Source organism: Gigantopelta aegis, chromosome 4 (assembly GCF_016097555.1).
Source record: "Gigantopelta aegis isolate Gae_Host chromosome 4, Gae_host_genome, whole genome shotgun sequence".
NCBI lineage: Eukaryota > Metazoa > Mollusca > Gastropoda > Neomphalida > Peltospiridae > Gigantopelta > Gigantopelta aegis.
The window spans coordinates 37,795,599-37,809,728 of record NC_054702.1 but is presented as its reverse complement, the minus strand read 5'-3'; the positions used below and the strand labels follow the sequence as shown (position 1 = coordinate 37,809,728).

The 14,130-nt window shown below is 36.8% G+C and overlaps 1 protein-coding gene and 1 long non-coding RNA gene across 2 annotated transcripts; one reads left to right on the top strand and one right to left on the bottom strand.

The window, feature by feature from the left end:
• Positions 1–18: 18 nt before the first annotated feature.
• On the bottom strand, positions 19–10,528 carry LOC121372042 (major facilitator superfamily domain-containing protein 9-like). Its single transcript, XM_041498287.1, has 6 exons — positions 10,408–10,528; positions 7,211–7,298; positions 6,264–6,307; positions 5,125–5,254; positions 3,499–3,708; positions 19–2,853 (listed from the first exon to the last, which is right to left on the bottom strand). Exons 1-6 carry the CDS (start codon positions 10,522–10,524, stop codon positions 2,156–2,158), a joined length of 1,287 nt encoding a protein of 428 aa, XP_041354221.1. The 5' UTR covers positions 10,525–10,528; the 3' UTR covers positions 19–2,155.
• A 2,583-nt stretch (positions 10,529–13,111) lies between these two features.
• Positions 13,112–13,892, top strand: LOC121371677. Its single transcript, XR_005957813.1, has 2 exons — positions 13,112–13,410; positions 13,602–13,892. It is a non-coding gene; the product is annotated as an uncharacterized LOC121371677 (long non-coding RNA).
• Positions 13,893–14,130: the final 238 nt, after the last annotated feature.

Genomic DNA, 14,130 nt, shown 5'->3' with positions numbered 1-14,130 from the left:
CTAGAGTGAAAATAGAAATAAAAATAAATATATATCAAAAAATAGTTTCTGACGGTACCTGTATAATCAAGAAAAACTCTTTAAGTGAATTACTAAATTAAATTTAATTCATGCATTTATATTAAATACTCATCTTAAAAAAATAAACAATAAATAAATAAATACATGTATAAATAATCTCTTTCAAATATTCTTATAAAATATATTTGCTTTAAGTGGAAAACTATAATTTAGGAAAACCATAAAAACTACAGAAAGTAATGATAAAACAATAAATGTATAAAAATTAATCTCACATAGTTTCTAGTAATACTATGACATCACATTCTGTTTCATGGTGGTCGTAATCCATGGACTAGTGTAGTCAACAATTTTAGGAACAATGAAAATATAATACTTGCATAAATATAACACAAATGTATGTACCTTTCCCATCCATAAATTTCAGAACCCAACAAATTATATTTCTTACAAACAAACAAGTGCTCTACTAACTGAGCTAAATCTCACTTCATGTTAGAAAGCATCTTGCTACAATGCTACACAATCCAAAGAATAAAATTAAATATTACAATTTTATTTATTTAAAATAAACTTCTAGCAGGCACAACAAAAATGAAATGCACACATACACACTAATCTCGAAGTTTATCACAGGCTGCGAGACAGTGGAGGCCGTGGCTACCCCACTTTTCCCTGTTATTGTGCTCCGAAGCTTTTAACACCTAAAATCACCCCCCCCCCCAACCCACCTACCCTGCAACAGGTTCAGGCCCTCAAATTTTCATCACACTGACAGTGCGCCCCCACCCCACTCCACTTTAAAACACTCCTTGGGCTCTGTTTATTTACTATTCTGTACCTCTGCTATATCTATGCCTTGGCACAGATGACAGATGAATGTGTAAAATGGTCACAAAATATGTTACAGGAATCATGATTGGATTATGTAGTTTTGTAAAAGTCCAATGAAACTGATCCATTTCCAATACCATTGTTTATGACTATATGTATTATCTCTACTACGATGCAATGGATTATAAGTATAGGGTTGTAGACATAACTAAAAAATAGTAAAAGTAACTAAAACGGACATGTTTCACATTTTACAGCCATTACGGGTCCAATGATATGGTGAAATCCGTATTGCAATGTATAATGATACAGCAAAGACGTATTGCAATATAATTGATATTATTTAATATTAAAATTTCTGTTTCAAATGAAAGCAGAATGAATAAACATTTTAATGAACTTTGTGTCTAAGTTAGTTGAGATGCTAAATCCATATATGTACATGTATTTTCTTCAAGGAAAACAGGGTGTTTACTACTTCTGGATTCAATGCTGCCCTCTGTGCTGTTAGTATGTCCCCGCTGTACTAAATTTACATTCTCAGGGTACCAATGTTGCCAGAATCATACTGAGAATGCACAAGAGGTTTTTTTTTTTTTTTTTTTTTTAGCTAATTGTGCAAAGAGGGGAAACTGCATTGATATTCTTTCCACCATACCAATGAAATTTTCTGACTTTAGTATTAAAATGTCTCCTTTAAACTGATTGACCTCAATTATTATAACAGCTTGGGAAATAGACAATGCTTTTAAGTTTTAGTTTTTGAACCCTGTTAGACAACTAATCTCACTTGAGTTAACTTCACCTTGCCACATTTGAGTTTGTAGTTATTTTACAATGTTTTTCATACAATACGTTTGACTCTCTTTTTTTTTATGAACTTTTAGCATACTGGTATTCATTTTTGTTTATTGTGATGGTGGGGAAGGGGGCTTATTTATGAGTAAAGGCCTAATTTCTAACATCCTAAAGAGTGAGGACCTTATTCAAAGACATGGATCCATTTTCGGTCATGTACAGTACAAGGAAATAAATAACATAAAGATCATGATATGCAAATGTGCACCACGGTTCATATCGATTTGATGAAACACTGGGAAAGGGTTTGACCCGTACCCCTCTATATCAAACCCTAACCCTATCCCTAAAACTACCCGAACCATTGAAAAGCAGGTACGGGTCGAAATCATGCCAAACATTGCAGTATACCAATATACCGGATTATCTTTGCAGAACTAATCACCACCTTCACCCCAACATTCACTCCCTCAAAATACTGCCCTGGAACCACAAAGAAATTCTATCTGTAGTGACCATGTAATACCATAATAAGCACAGCAATAGTAGATGATATCACGGCTACAACGGTGGGGCCATTTATAGAGAATTCTAGTGCCACCCCACCAACAAAGGGAGATAACATGCGTGCAAAAGCCATCAGACTCTGACTCAACCCAATGAGCTCCCCTACATTTTCATGACCACCTCGCTGGATAGTCAAACTTGTCCCAGAAACTCGCGAAACACTGGTTATAAAGCTCAGAGGTGTCAGACACAAAAACAGAGTCCACACCGACGGCACAAGTATTAAAGACGCTAACGTAAGCGCCTGAAGAACTGACATGTGAAAAAGTAATCTTGCGTGACTTGAGTAAAATTTAGTAATTCGACCTACGAAAAATCCCGACAAAGCAGCAACAATGCCTGTGTACGATATTAAATATCCGTTCATTTTTGGCGTCGTCTGAAATTTGTCTTGGGTCATCAAAACGAAATTTGCTCTGTAGACGATCATAGCAAATCCTAGGAAAAATTTAACGAGAAAGACATCCCACAGGTTTCGCCAGTCGATCTCTTTAATGGATTTCAAGAAATGCCATAAGCTGAAGCTGACTTCACTGGTGGCAGGATTTTTTTTAGAATGCACTAGTTCTTCTGTTGTTTCACCTTCTTCATGTTTGGGTTTCTTTAAGTCATGGATAAACAGCCAAACTATCACTGAAACAAAGAAAAAAGCAAGGATGGAAACATAATTTATCTAGAGGTTAATAAAAATGAAAGTGATGAAATGAGTTCATGTATTGTTTTCGAGACTGGGCGAGACGTAGCCCAGTAGCAATGCACTCACTCGATGCATGGTTGGTCTGGAATCAATCCCCGTCAGTGGGCCCATTGAGCTATTTCTCGTTGCAGCCAGTGCACCACGACTGGTCTATCAAAGACCATGGTATGTACTACCCTGTCTGTGGGATGGTGCATATAAAAGATCCCTTGCTGTTAATCGAAAAGAGTAGCCCATGAAGTGGCGACAGCGGTTTTCCTCTCTCAATATCTTTGTGGTCCTTACCCATATGTCCGACGCCATATAACCGTAAATAAAATGTGTTGAGTGCATCGTTAAATAAAACATTTCCTTCAGACATGTGATGCAATGACATTAAATATAACATCATGTGTGTCAGTATGATTATCACAGGAGGTAAACCAAGTAACGTCCACAGCATTTTTCTTACCATCAACGATGTCGGATTTTGTGGTGGAGCACCACAACAAATAAGGAGGGCCACCATAGTATTTGCTGTTGTTGTTGTCGTGGTAACATTCGAACCCTGAATTATTGTTTTAAAATAGCTGAAGTCTTACCGCTGTTAAGAGTAAATAAAAACCCTGTCAGGTAGGCTACGACAGAGAAGCCATTACTCCACTCTGCAATGTGACCTCCGACAATTGGGCCGACGATGAAACCAATACTAGACATCGCATTGAAACGACCGAGCGCTGCAGCTTGCTTGTCTGTCGGTAAGATATCGGCCAGATACGACTTGGAGATGCTCTGACTGTGTTTGAAGATTCCTGAAACACAATGTGACACAAACGATTCACTGCAGTAACACGTACCTGGGCAGTACCTACACCTAGTGTAAAATAGCTATGAGTGTATTAAAAGAAGGTTCCGGGCACAGTGATAAAAATTATACACTACAGTAACATAAACCTTGCATATGCCTAGCATAAAATAACTATGATCTGTAACAGTACATGATAAAGATATACACAAAACTTAAAAATTATACACCACAGTAACACATATCTGGGCAGTACCTACCTAGTGTAAAATAACCAGGAGTGTATTAAAAGAAGTTTCCGGGCACAGTGATAAAAATTATACACTACAGTAACATAAACCTTGCATATGCCTAGCATAAAATAACTATGATCTGTAACCGTACATGATAAAGATATACACAAAACTTAAGCTCAATATCTTGAGGAATTGAAAAAAAAGGTCAGGGAAAACACATTTTCGTATCTCCTAAGTTCAAGGGCCATAACTATGTCACAAATGGATAAATTATGAAAGTCATATTTGATCTGTAGAAGTATATGATAAAGCAAAATGTCAGCTCAGTATCTTGAAGCATTGGGAAAACAAATTTATGTATCTCCTAAGTTCAAGGGCCATAACTCTGTAAAAAATGGGTAAATTGTCATGAAAGTCAAACATGATCTGTAACAGTATATGATAAAACATTAACAATACCAGGCCATCTAGAATTTTTATAAAATCCACTAGCCATGGGATCAGTAATATAAAAATTTAATAGCTACAATTAAAAATTCACTAGCCCTACTTTACTTTAAGTTAATACAATTTTACTAAATAATATTAATAATCAGATGTCACCTAAAGAGGGAGACAGAGCTTAAAAACACTAACGTTGGGGGTTTGGGGTGGGAGCAGGATATTCATATTTACAAACTAGACTTAACTGCAACAGTTGACAAAATGCTTTTGCTAGCCGTCGGGCATGGCAATAGTAATTATTTACTAGCCCGACATTGAATATCACTAGCCATGGGAGTGGGGCTACCATAATCTAGAAGCCCTGAACAATACACAAAATTTCAATGCAGTGTGAAAAAAACATCCAGAAAACTATATGTGGGACAGATGGACAGACAGACAGATGGATGGACACACAGGCAGACAGAAGGACGGAGATGAAACCAGGACAGTATTACAAGAAGAATCAGGACACAGCTAGACAAAAGAAGTTAAAAGTTTGTTTTGTTTAACATCACCACCAGAGCACATTGATTATTAATGAATCATTGGCTGTTAGATTTGAAACGACGGGTAATTCTCACATATAGTCTTTGCACCAAACAACAAACTGTGATGAGTGAACTTTTTTTAGACTGATTTCCAATCAACAAAATAAATAATTTAAAACCTCCCACCCACCCCAAGAAACAGGGACCACTAACCTGTTGGAATTCTGGCCACGAATAGTAGGAGCAGTGATGTTGCCATTCCCAGCATAATGTACCCGGTCGCCGACAGGATAAGACACACCCATAAACTTAGTCGTCTTCCTGCCATATCACTCCATTTTCCCTGCAATGAAATGAACACAAATAATCAAGTAACAAACACAGTTGCTCATAACAAATCCCGTATATTTAGTCTATTTAGTCCCAATGTGATTAAAATTAGCTATACTGGTCTACCAGTAGATCTAACAGCATTGCGTGGACTCCCATGTCCAGGTGACATTTCAAATACAAATTTTAAAAATACTGGGCGAGACTATTATGCAACAAGCGAACTTGTTGGGCTATTTCAACATTAAAAAACTGGGGAAAAAGTGCAGTAATAAACTCTGAACTGTATACTGGTATAAACAGATTTTATGGCTATACCATCACGTTTTTTTTTTAAATGAATTAGTTTCTGGCATACTTCTTAATTCACCCGAATCATTTCTAATACCCTCGGTATACTCCCGAATGTTTTCAAATTCTTTTAAAATCACTGGCATGTTTTGCAAGTAAGGTTTTGATTGATCGAATAAAAGGTGATTTAGTACCAGCAGACTAAAAAAATAAGTACATGTATTTGGCTCAAAACACTAAACTAAACTAAAACAAAATTGTTTCCAGGACAAGCCAATTGCCTGCCCATTCCTTTACCTTTCCAGGGCTCAAACTTAATGACACAGCAATTGCCGTCGTTGTGATATAAATTACTATAGGTAGAGAGCATCACCGATGTCACTATAGTACTGTCAGTAAAGCTCCTCAACAATGGCAAAATGTATATGTAAACCTGGTGTACATTATCTGCCAGTATTTAACATTTGCACATTTGAAATATATCTACATACAGCTAAATAACAATTCAGTCATGTTCATTTGCTGCAAAAGTCACTTTTAAACAAACTGCCATAGGCAGGCTTAAAACTGCCATCGTTTGGCTGTTTCACCCATGGCATTTTTTTTTTAATGCTGTAGGAGTATGAGCCCTGCCTTTCTTAATTTGTGTATGTGTTTAGCGTGGTATGTAAGTAATACTAAGTACCATATATACGAAGAATGTAATTTAAAAAACAACAAAACATGCTCACTATTATAGGACCCGAAAATAACTGTACTGCTCCGTAAGCAGATCCTGAAACAGAAGTAAAGATAATTAGTTTATTTATAGAGAAAGTACTCAATATCAAACCTCAAACATACACCCGAGATGTCAGCATTAAGCCCTGAGGTTTAAGGCTTGTTGGTGCCAGACTGATATTTCTATGCCGGTTCCTATCTCTAAGGCCAAGTGCTACCCACCAACAACCTATGTTTTACACAGAGGTGTGTGTCTAGGACAGTTACATGTACTTCAACCTTATTTTGATATATACAGTGTAACTCCTCTAAACCTGTCACCCTTGGGACAAAGTAAAAAGTCCAGTTTTAAGAGGTGTCCAATTTAGAGAGGTTTTATTCTGTACAGATATTTAAAAAAGGGCCACGAAAACAGTCTGGTTTTGAGACGTTTCACTGTAATAATATGCATAATTTGCATGAAAAATCTAAATACACATGTCTGTAGATTACACTGATATTAATAACTGTATCTAATACTTAATGATTAAACAGATGCATGTACATTGCAGGAATGGTTGTTTCATTCATGCATGCATTGGTAATATAATATATTTTCATATAATTTAATACCATTTGTGTCTTTCATTTTGTTTTTAAATGAAAAACAAAGGTAATGCAAACCAATATACAGGTAAGTAAGTTATTCAAATATTTTGGGAATAATTCCCAGGGTGCTGGAGATGTGTACCTATTACCCTGAACTTCAAGATACCATAAACTTTCTCTGTAAAACTTAATTATAATGCAGCATGTTATCTTACTTTGGAATACCATAGGTGCCATTTGTTTTATGTTACATACCCTCCATAAAAATACCTGTACCTGTACTTCTCATATCAAACATGGAAGCTAACTCTATATCAACAGGTAATTATGAATTAAAATAACTTTATAAAAACATTTACTGAAGACTTGCCGATTATTCCTGTGAGTGTTGGTGAAGCACCGAGCTCTTTACAGCGTGGTAGAATCAGCATGATGATCATACTGACAGCAAACAGATCCTACATGAAAAAAACAGAAGATCATTAATTGTGTGTTTCTCTGTTATTTTATCAAGTTTAATCATTTTTTTAAATGCTATTAAAAGAAAATTCTTTAAAGTGCTCCACTCCTTTCTCACAATGTTTGGGGGTATCTATAATATAACATAAAGGCAAATATTCCTCTGGGTGTTAAGTTCCAAACATATAGCCAGTGCATGAGCTATGGGATTATTCAGAAGAGAAGAGTTTTTAAAACTTGAAGTTAACAGGATGCAGTCAGCAAATACCATTCAGAATGCACAATATGCTTCCTGACCTTTTGTCAAATATATATCATATAAAAAAATTACCATAGGATATGTTTTATTTATTGTGTACGAAAATTGACTGTCATTGACCTTAGTTTCACTTGTTGATTTTCGTATGAGACGGCCCTTGGAAGTCAGAATCACTGAGTGGGCTATCATGTGATACTATGTCACGATATAGGTCAGCAACCTTAGTAAACTGCTGTTGGAGTTTCCCGAAACTTAGCTGAATGTGGGTGCTGTCAGATTTCTTTCTGTAGTGTGTATATTATTATTAGTGGTTAATATGTGGATATTTAATCAAGCAACTTGAAAATGATCAATGTAAAGGTATTGGATGTCCAACATAGGATTGTTGTGGTATGAGAGCGGGAATCTCTGACTATCCTTTGGTGGGCAGCGATTGCAAAAAAACTAACTGGCTTGGTCTCTGACTGTAATGAGAGCGTCATAACCATCCAAATGTCTTTCTAGCTCTCTTACTGTTACAGTCAGAGTATTAGGGCCAAGTTGTCACAAGCTTTAGAGAGTGACAATGAAAATTATTTCACGAGGGACATAAACTGTATTAAACATGATATGAAATCATCATGATTTCTGAAATGGTAGCGAGTTTAGTATCCTATTTATTACTCATAATCAATCTTAATTTATATCACTCAACTCATTTGCTTGATGTTCCTGTAAGGTTGTAGTGTGCCAATCAATGATGTCATCATGTGATGTCGAAGTGTTACATCCCACTTGGCGTTCTAGTGGCACGTATTACTTTGATATGTATCAAGATATTTTTAACCAGGTTTCTAGACGTTTCGTACCATACCATTTCGTAACCACTAGCATACCAGTTCGTAACCAATTAAATAATGTCATACATTACACCTAACATTAATTTTTTTTTTAAATACACAATTATAATGTTATATTACAAACATATTGTAACATTTAGCAAAAATTGTTTTGCAATAATCACTCAGTATCTTTTATAAGCATTAAATGAGCAATTATGTGCTGTGCATCACTGAAGCATGCCTTTTCGTAACCAAAAAGCATACCTTTTCGTAGCCAAAGAGCAATTCTTTTGTCTTGTAATTTGGTGTTGATTCCACAGTGCAGCGATGGTGTTTATTGTTATGCCTAACCGTTCCGAGATATCAATCGGAATATTTAGCAAGACCGATCCTCTCTTCGTACGTATATATGCTCAAAACAAAAACATTCATACAGGCACACGTACTTACGTGCGCACACGCATGCACATATAACAAAAATATATAAGATCTGATATCCCATGTTTTTGGAATGTGGACTTTTTTAAAGGTCTAATAATACCTACATTGTCCGATATAATATATTTTTGATAGAAGAATACAACTTTTTGGTTTAATTTATCCATTTGCTTTAACACATATTTAGTATCTGTCGCAACACATCCAATCTGCTTTTTGCTTAGTCCGAACGGACGTAGAAAGTAATGTGCACCTAGCCCGAGTACTCTGACTGTAAGAGAGCTAGACGGACATTTGGACATAAACACGCTCTCATTACAGTCAGAAACCAACCTATGTCTTTTTTTGGCAATTCCTGACTACCAAACGGTAGGCAACGAGTCCCGCTCTAATACCACAACAATCCTATGTTTGACGTCAAATACCTTTACATCAATCATTTTCGAGTTAAGTGATACAAAAAAATCCACATATTAATCACTAATACACATACTACAGAAAGAAACCCGACAGCACCCACATTCAGCTACGCTTCGTGACACTCCGTTGCAACAATTGCAAAGCTCGGCGATCTATTTCGAGACGTAGACCACGTGATCGCGCACTGGGCGATTCCGCCTTGTGCAGCAGTTACAGGGGCCGTCTCATATCAAGCGAAGTTATAACATGGAAGAGTTGGCTAATGCCGTTTTGGATGAATTTGGATTTCATTACGTCATTAAACCAAAACAATTACACATTATTGATTCCATTTTGAATTTGAAGGATACATTTGGGGTGTTATCGACAGGATACGGCAAAAGTATGTGCTACGTACTGCCTCCTCTTATGAGACGACCCCTGTAACTGCTGCACAAGGCGGAATCGCCCAGTCTCGAAATAGATCGCCGAGCTTTGTAATTGTTGCAACGGAGTGTCACGAAGCGTAGCTGAATGTGGGTGCTGTCGGGCTTCTTTCTGTAGTATGTGTATTAGTGATTAATATGTGGATTTTTTTGTATCACTTAACTCGAAAATGATTGATGTAAAGGTATTTGACGTCAAACATAGGATTGTTGTGGTATTAGAGCGGGACTCGTTGCCTACCGTTTGGTAGTCAGGAATTGCCAAAAAAAGACATAGGCTGGTCTCTGACTGTAATGAGAGCGTGTTTATGTCCAAATGTCCGTCTAGCTCTCTTACAGTCAGAGTACTCGGGCTAATGTGCACCCTGCACTACCATTTGGTTACGAACTGGTATGCTTTTGGGTATGAACCGGTATGGTACGAAACAGTATGGTACGAAATGGTATGGTTACGAAACGACCTGATATCTTTTAACCATATGCACTGATATGGGTAATGTCACATACGACATAGACTGCTAGTTCATAAAAATTAATATTGGGCATATAGTGCATAGTTAGAATAATTTATAATTATTATCTTTTTGCAATGTAAACTTGACAAGATTACTACACTTTTATCACCACGCGTATCAAATTACGAGAAACATGCATTCATGATTGAATGCTACGATGTCCAAGACTATGAATCTGATAAACATTAATGTCAAATAGTTAGTTAACAATAATATGCTGTATAGCTTACCATAAATCCACTGAAGTAAATTACAAACGTTGGATCGTTTAATGTCTTAACATTCTTTTTAACACGAAATTGTGTGTTTAATAGTTTTTCCTTTTCTTGATCACTGGGCGCAGCCATTTTGCCGTTTTACGGCACCTCTTTCTTATTCTTGTATTGCTCTCGCCAATTTCACAAAAGCACACACAAATTTATGCTTCGTTGAAAACGCCAATCAAGTAAAAGTTTGTTTTGTTTTAACGACACCACTATAGCACATTGATTTATTAATCATCGGCTATTGGATGTCAGACATTTGATAATTTTGACATATAGTCTTAGAGAGGAAACCCGCTACATTTGCCCATTGGTAGCAAGGGATCTTTTATATGCACCATCCCATAGGCAGGATAGCATATACCACGGTATTTGATATACCAGTCGTGGTGCACTGGCTGGAGTGACTAATAACCTAATGGACCCACCGACGGGGATCGATCTCAAACCGGGATATTACACTTCACGAAAGTAGATGCATACCTGTCAACTCTCACGTATATGGCGTGAGTCTCACGCATTTGTAACACAGATTATGCTCTCACGCAACACCGCTATAATCTCACGCTTTTTAAACATAACACTTTTTTTTATAATAGTGGTTTGTATTTTAAAGCTGAATGGAATTATATGCTGATTATACATGGTCTGTGTATTCGTCACCTACTAATAGTAATACAGCACATCAAGCCTGCCCTCTGTTTAGTACCAACAATACCACTGGAGCACATTGATTAATTAATCATCGGCTACTGGATGTCAAGCATTTGGTAATTATGACTCGTAGTCATCAGAGGAAACCCGATACATTTTTCCTAATGCAGCAAGGAATCTTTTAAATGCACTTTCCCACAGACAGGAAAGCACAAAAGGTGATTGCTTTATTATACTCTACATCCCGTGATGCGCGGTCGGTCTAGGATCGATTCCCATTGGGCTATTTCTCGTTAAAACCAGTGCACTACGACTAGTATATCAAAGGCCATGGTATGTGTTATCCTGTCTGTGAGATGGTGCATATAAAAAATCCCTTGCTACTAATGGAACAATGTAGCGGGTTTCCTCTATGACTGTGTCAAAATGACATCCAATAGCCGATGATTAACAAATCAATGCGTTCTAGTGGTTTCGTTAAACAAAACAAACTTTTAAACTTTCTACAAACCGCTACCAACAGATAAAACGGAAAAGAAAGAAACCCGAGGGGCATCTCAAAGGTTTCCGGTCTGACTGAAAGAGGTGTCACTCTCTCACTCCCCACGACTCACCCGAGACCAGTTGAAGAAAAGTAATTTTTATCTCTCCTTAGCATGTGAATTTATACGGTTTCAATGTGGTTATATGTTAAAATCTTTCTATAATCTAAGTTACGAGAACAATTAATCAATAACCTCAATTTTTTATTTTTATTTATAACGCCCAGGTCTGGTGTCACAACGATAACAAACATTTAAATAAAGTAGAACCACATATTGTGCATATACTAACAGAGCAAAACTTTCTTTTCATACGTGCCCCTCTAAATTACAGTCAAGATGTATTTAACTGAGTCATTAAATATTCGCATTTAAAGAAAATGACGCCAAAGTAAATTTATGAGGATATGTCAGAAACAGTGGTGCGCCGATTCCAAACTAGAGTGCTCTTTTTATTTGTATACATTGTTTCTGTTATTAATTATAAGCCAACAAATTTAATGTGACACTAAGGGCCGATTTCTCGTCGCCGGTTTAAACCTGATTCGCGGTTTAAACTCGTTCAAACTCGCCTCAACTAAAATTCTCATTTCTCGTTGCAAATCAAATTTGAATCTTGGATCAAAATCTTCTTGAACCAGGTTCAAGTTAAACCTCCAAATCGGGCGTTTAAGGCCTTGATCCATGGAAATATGGCCGACTCGGATATTGACGATCTTGAAATCCTGCAACAAAATCGCCATATCGTTAACGTGCCACGTGTTTTTAGGATACAGTTTGACGCATACAGTGAAGATGAATTCCTGCAACGATTCCGTTTTTCAAAGAAAGGTGTGCATAATTTAGAAACTTTTTACACGATGAATTACAACTTGTAAACAGAGGCCATAACATTACAGCCATGCAGCAAATACTACTGACATTGAGGTTTCTTGCAACAGGTTCATTTCAAATGGCTTGTGCAGATTTAACGTCAGTAAGTTTGGCAAGTGCAAAGCGTGCAATATGGCGCACTCCATTGGCTATTGCAGCACAACATAGGCAATACATAAAATTTCCCTCTGGTGACGAGATAGATCGTACCAAACAAAATGTCTTCATATATAGTGAATTCCCAGGGGTTGTAGGTGCCATAGACTGTACACATGTTGCGATAATAAATCCAGGTGGTGACAACGCTGAAATGTACAGAAATAGGAAGGGTATCATTCAATCAATGTACAAATGGTGTGCGATGTGAACCTCAACATTACCAATATGGTAATTCGTTGGCCAGGTAGCACTCACGATAGTCGGATTTTTGACAACAGTAGACTACGAACCAAGTTTGAAGATGGCCATATAACGGGAATATTATTGAGTGATGGTGATTATGCTTGCAGATACTACCTAATGACACCATTTACTGATCCTCAGACACCAGCAGAGAAACGATACAATTTCTGTCACAAACGAGGCCGGTCAAGTATCGAACGCATGTTTGGGGTTTGGAAAAGAAGATTTCCTTGTCTAAATTTCGGAATACGAATGAAACTGCAGTGAACACTTGTGGTAATTTCTGCAGCAGCTGTTCTATACCAGCTATTAAAATTGTGGAATGTACCTGAACCAGAATACGAGGGGGACAACGAAGACGACAACAACGACGACAACGATGACGACGCTCGTCATCTTTACTTACCACCGCTGGGTGAAGCTGTAAATAGACGGGCAGACATTCGTGGACAAACAAGAAGACGTGCTATTGTGGAGGATTGCTTTACTAATTGACAAGGTATTTAAACAGTTGTTTTAGTTTTAATCTTTTCAAGTTTTAATCGCAGTATTTCCATTTTTAAATTATGTTCGGTTTCCATTATTTCAAGTTCTCTTTGATATATTTTCATTTTTGCACGGTGTTCAATTCTTCGATATTTTAGTATGATATCTGTGTCTTTAATTGTAGATATTTTTTTTTTTTAACAGCTTAACAAGATTTGTCACGAGAAACACACCTCACGGTTGATGTAGATGGTTGTGGTTGTTGTTTTGCAGTGGCTTCTGACGTATTTGATGTATTGGTTTCGACATTTTCGGTGATTTCCGAGTGTACAAAGGTTGATGCAGGTGTTTCATGAGTGATGGCCATCTGAACATTTGCAGTGACATCTACAACATACATGTACATTTATTACTGTATAATTAGTTTATAAATATTGTATTATTTGTTTAATTTTATATGTTAATGGTAAAAATAAATGTGTGTATTATGGTGAAGTTGTATTGATAGTTACCTTTTTTCATATATTGTGGGCTGTAAGGATTAAAATGCGTAAATTCATTTGTTTGCAAGGGATGAATGTTACAATATATGACTTTTAAATCACAATGTGGCCGGGATGTGGCTCCATGTTAGAGTGCTCGACTTAGGTTGCGATGGGTTGTATGAGAGATTGCTCTTGCTGGATGCGGGTTTTCCCCATTACAACCAGTGTCCTATAGCTAGTTCTTCGAA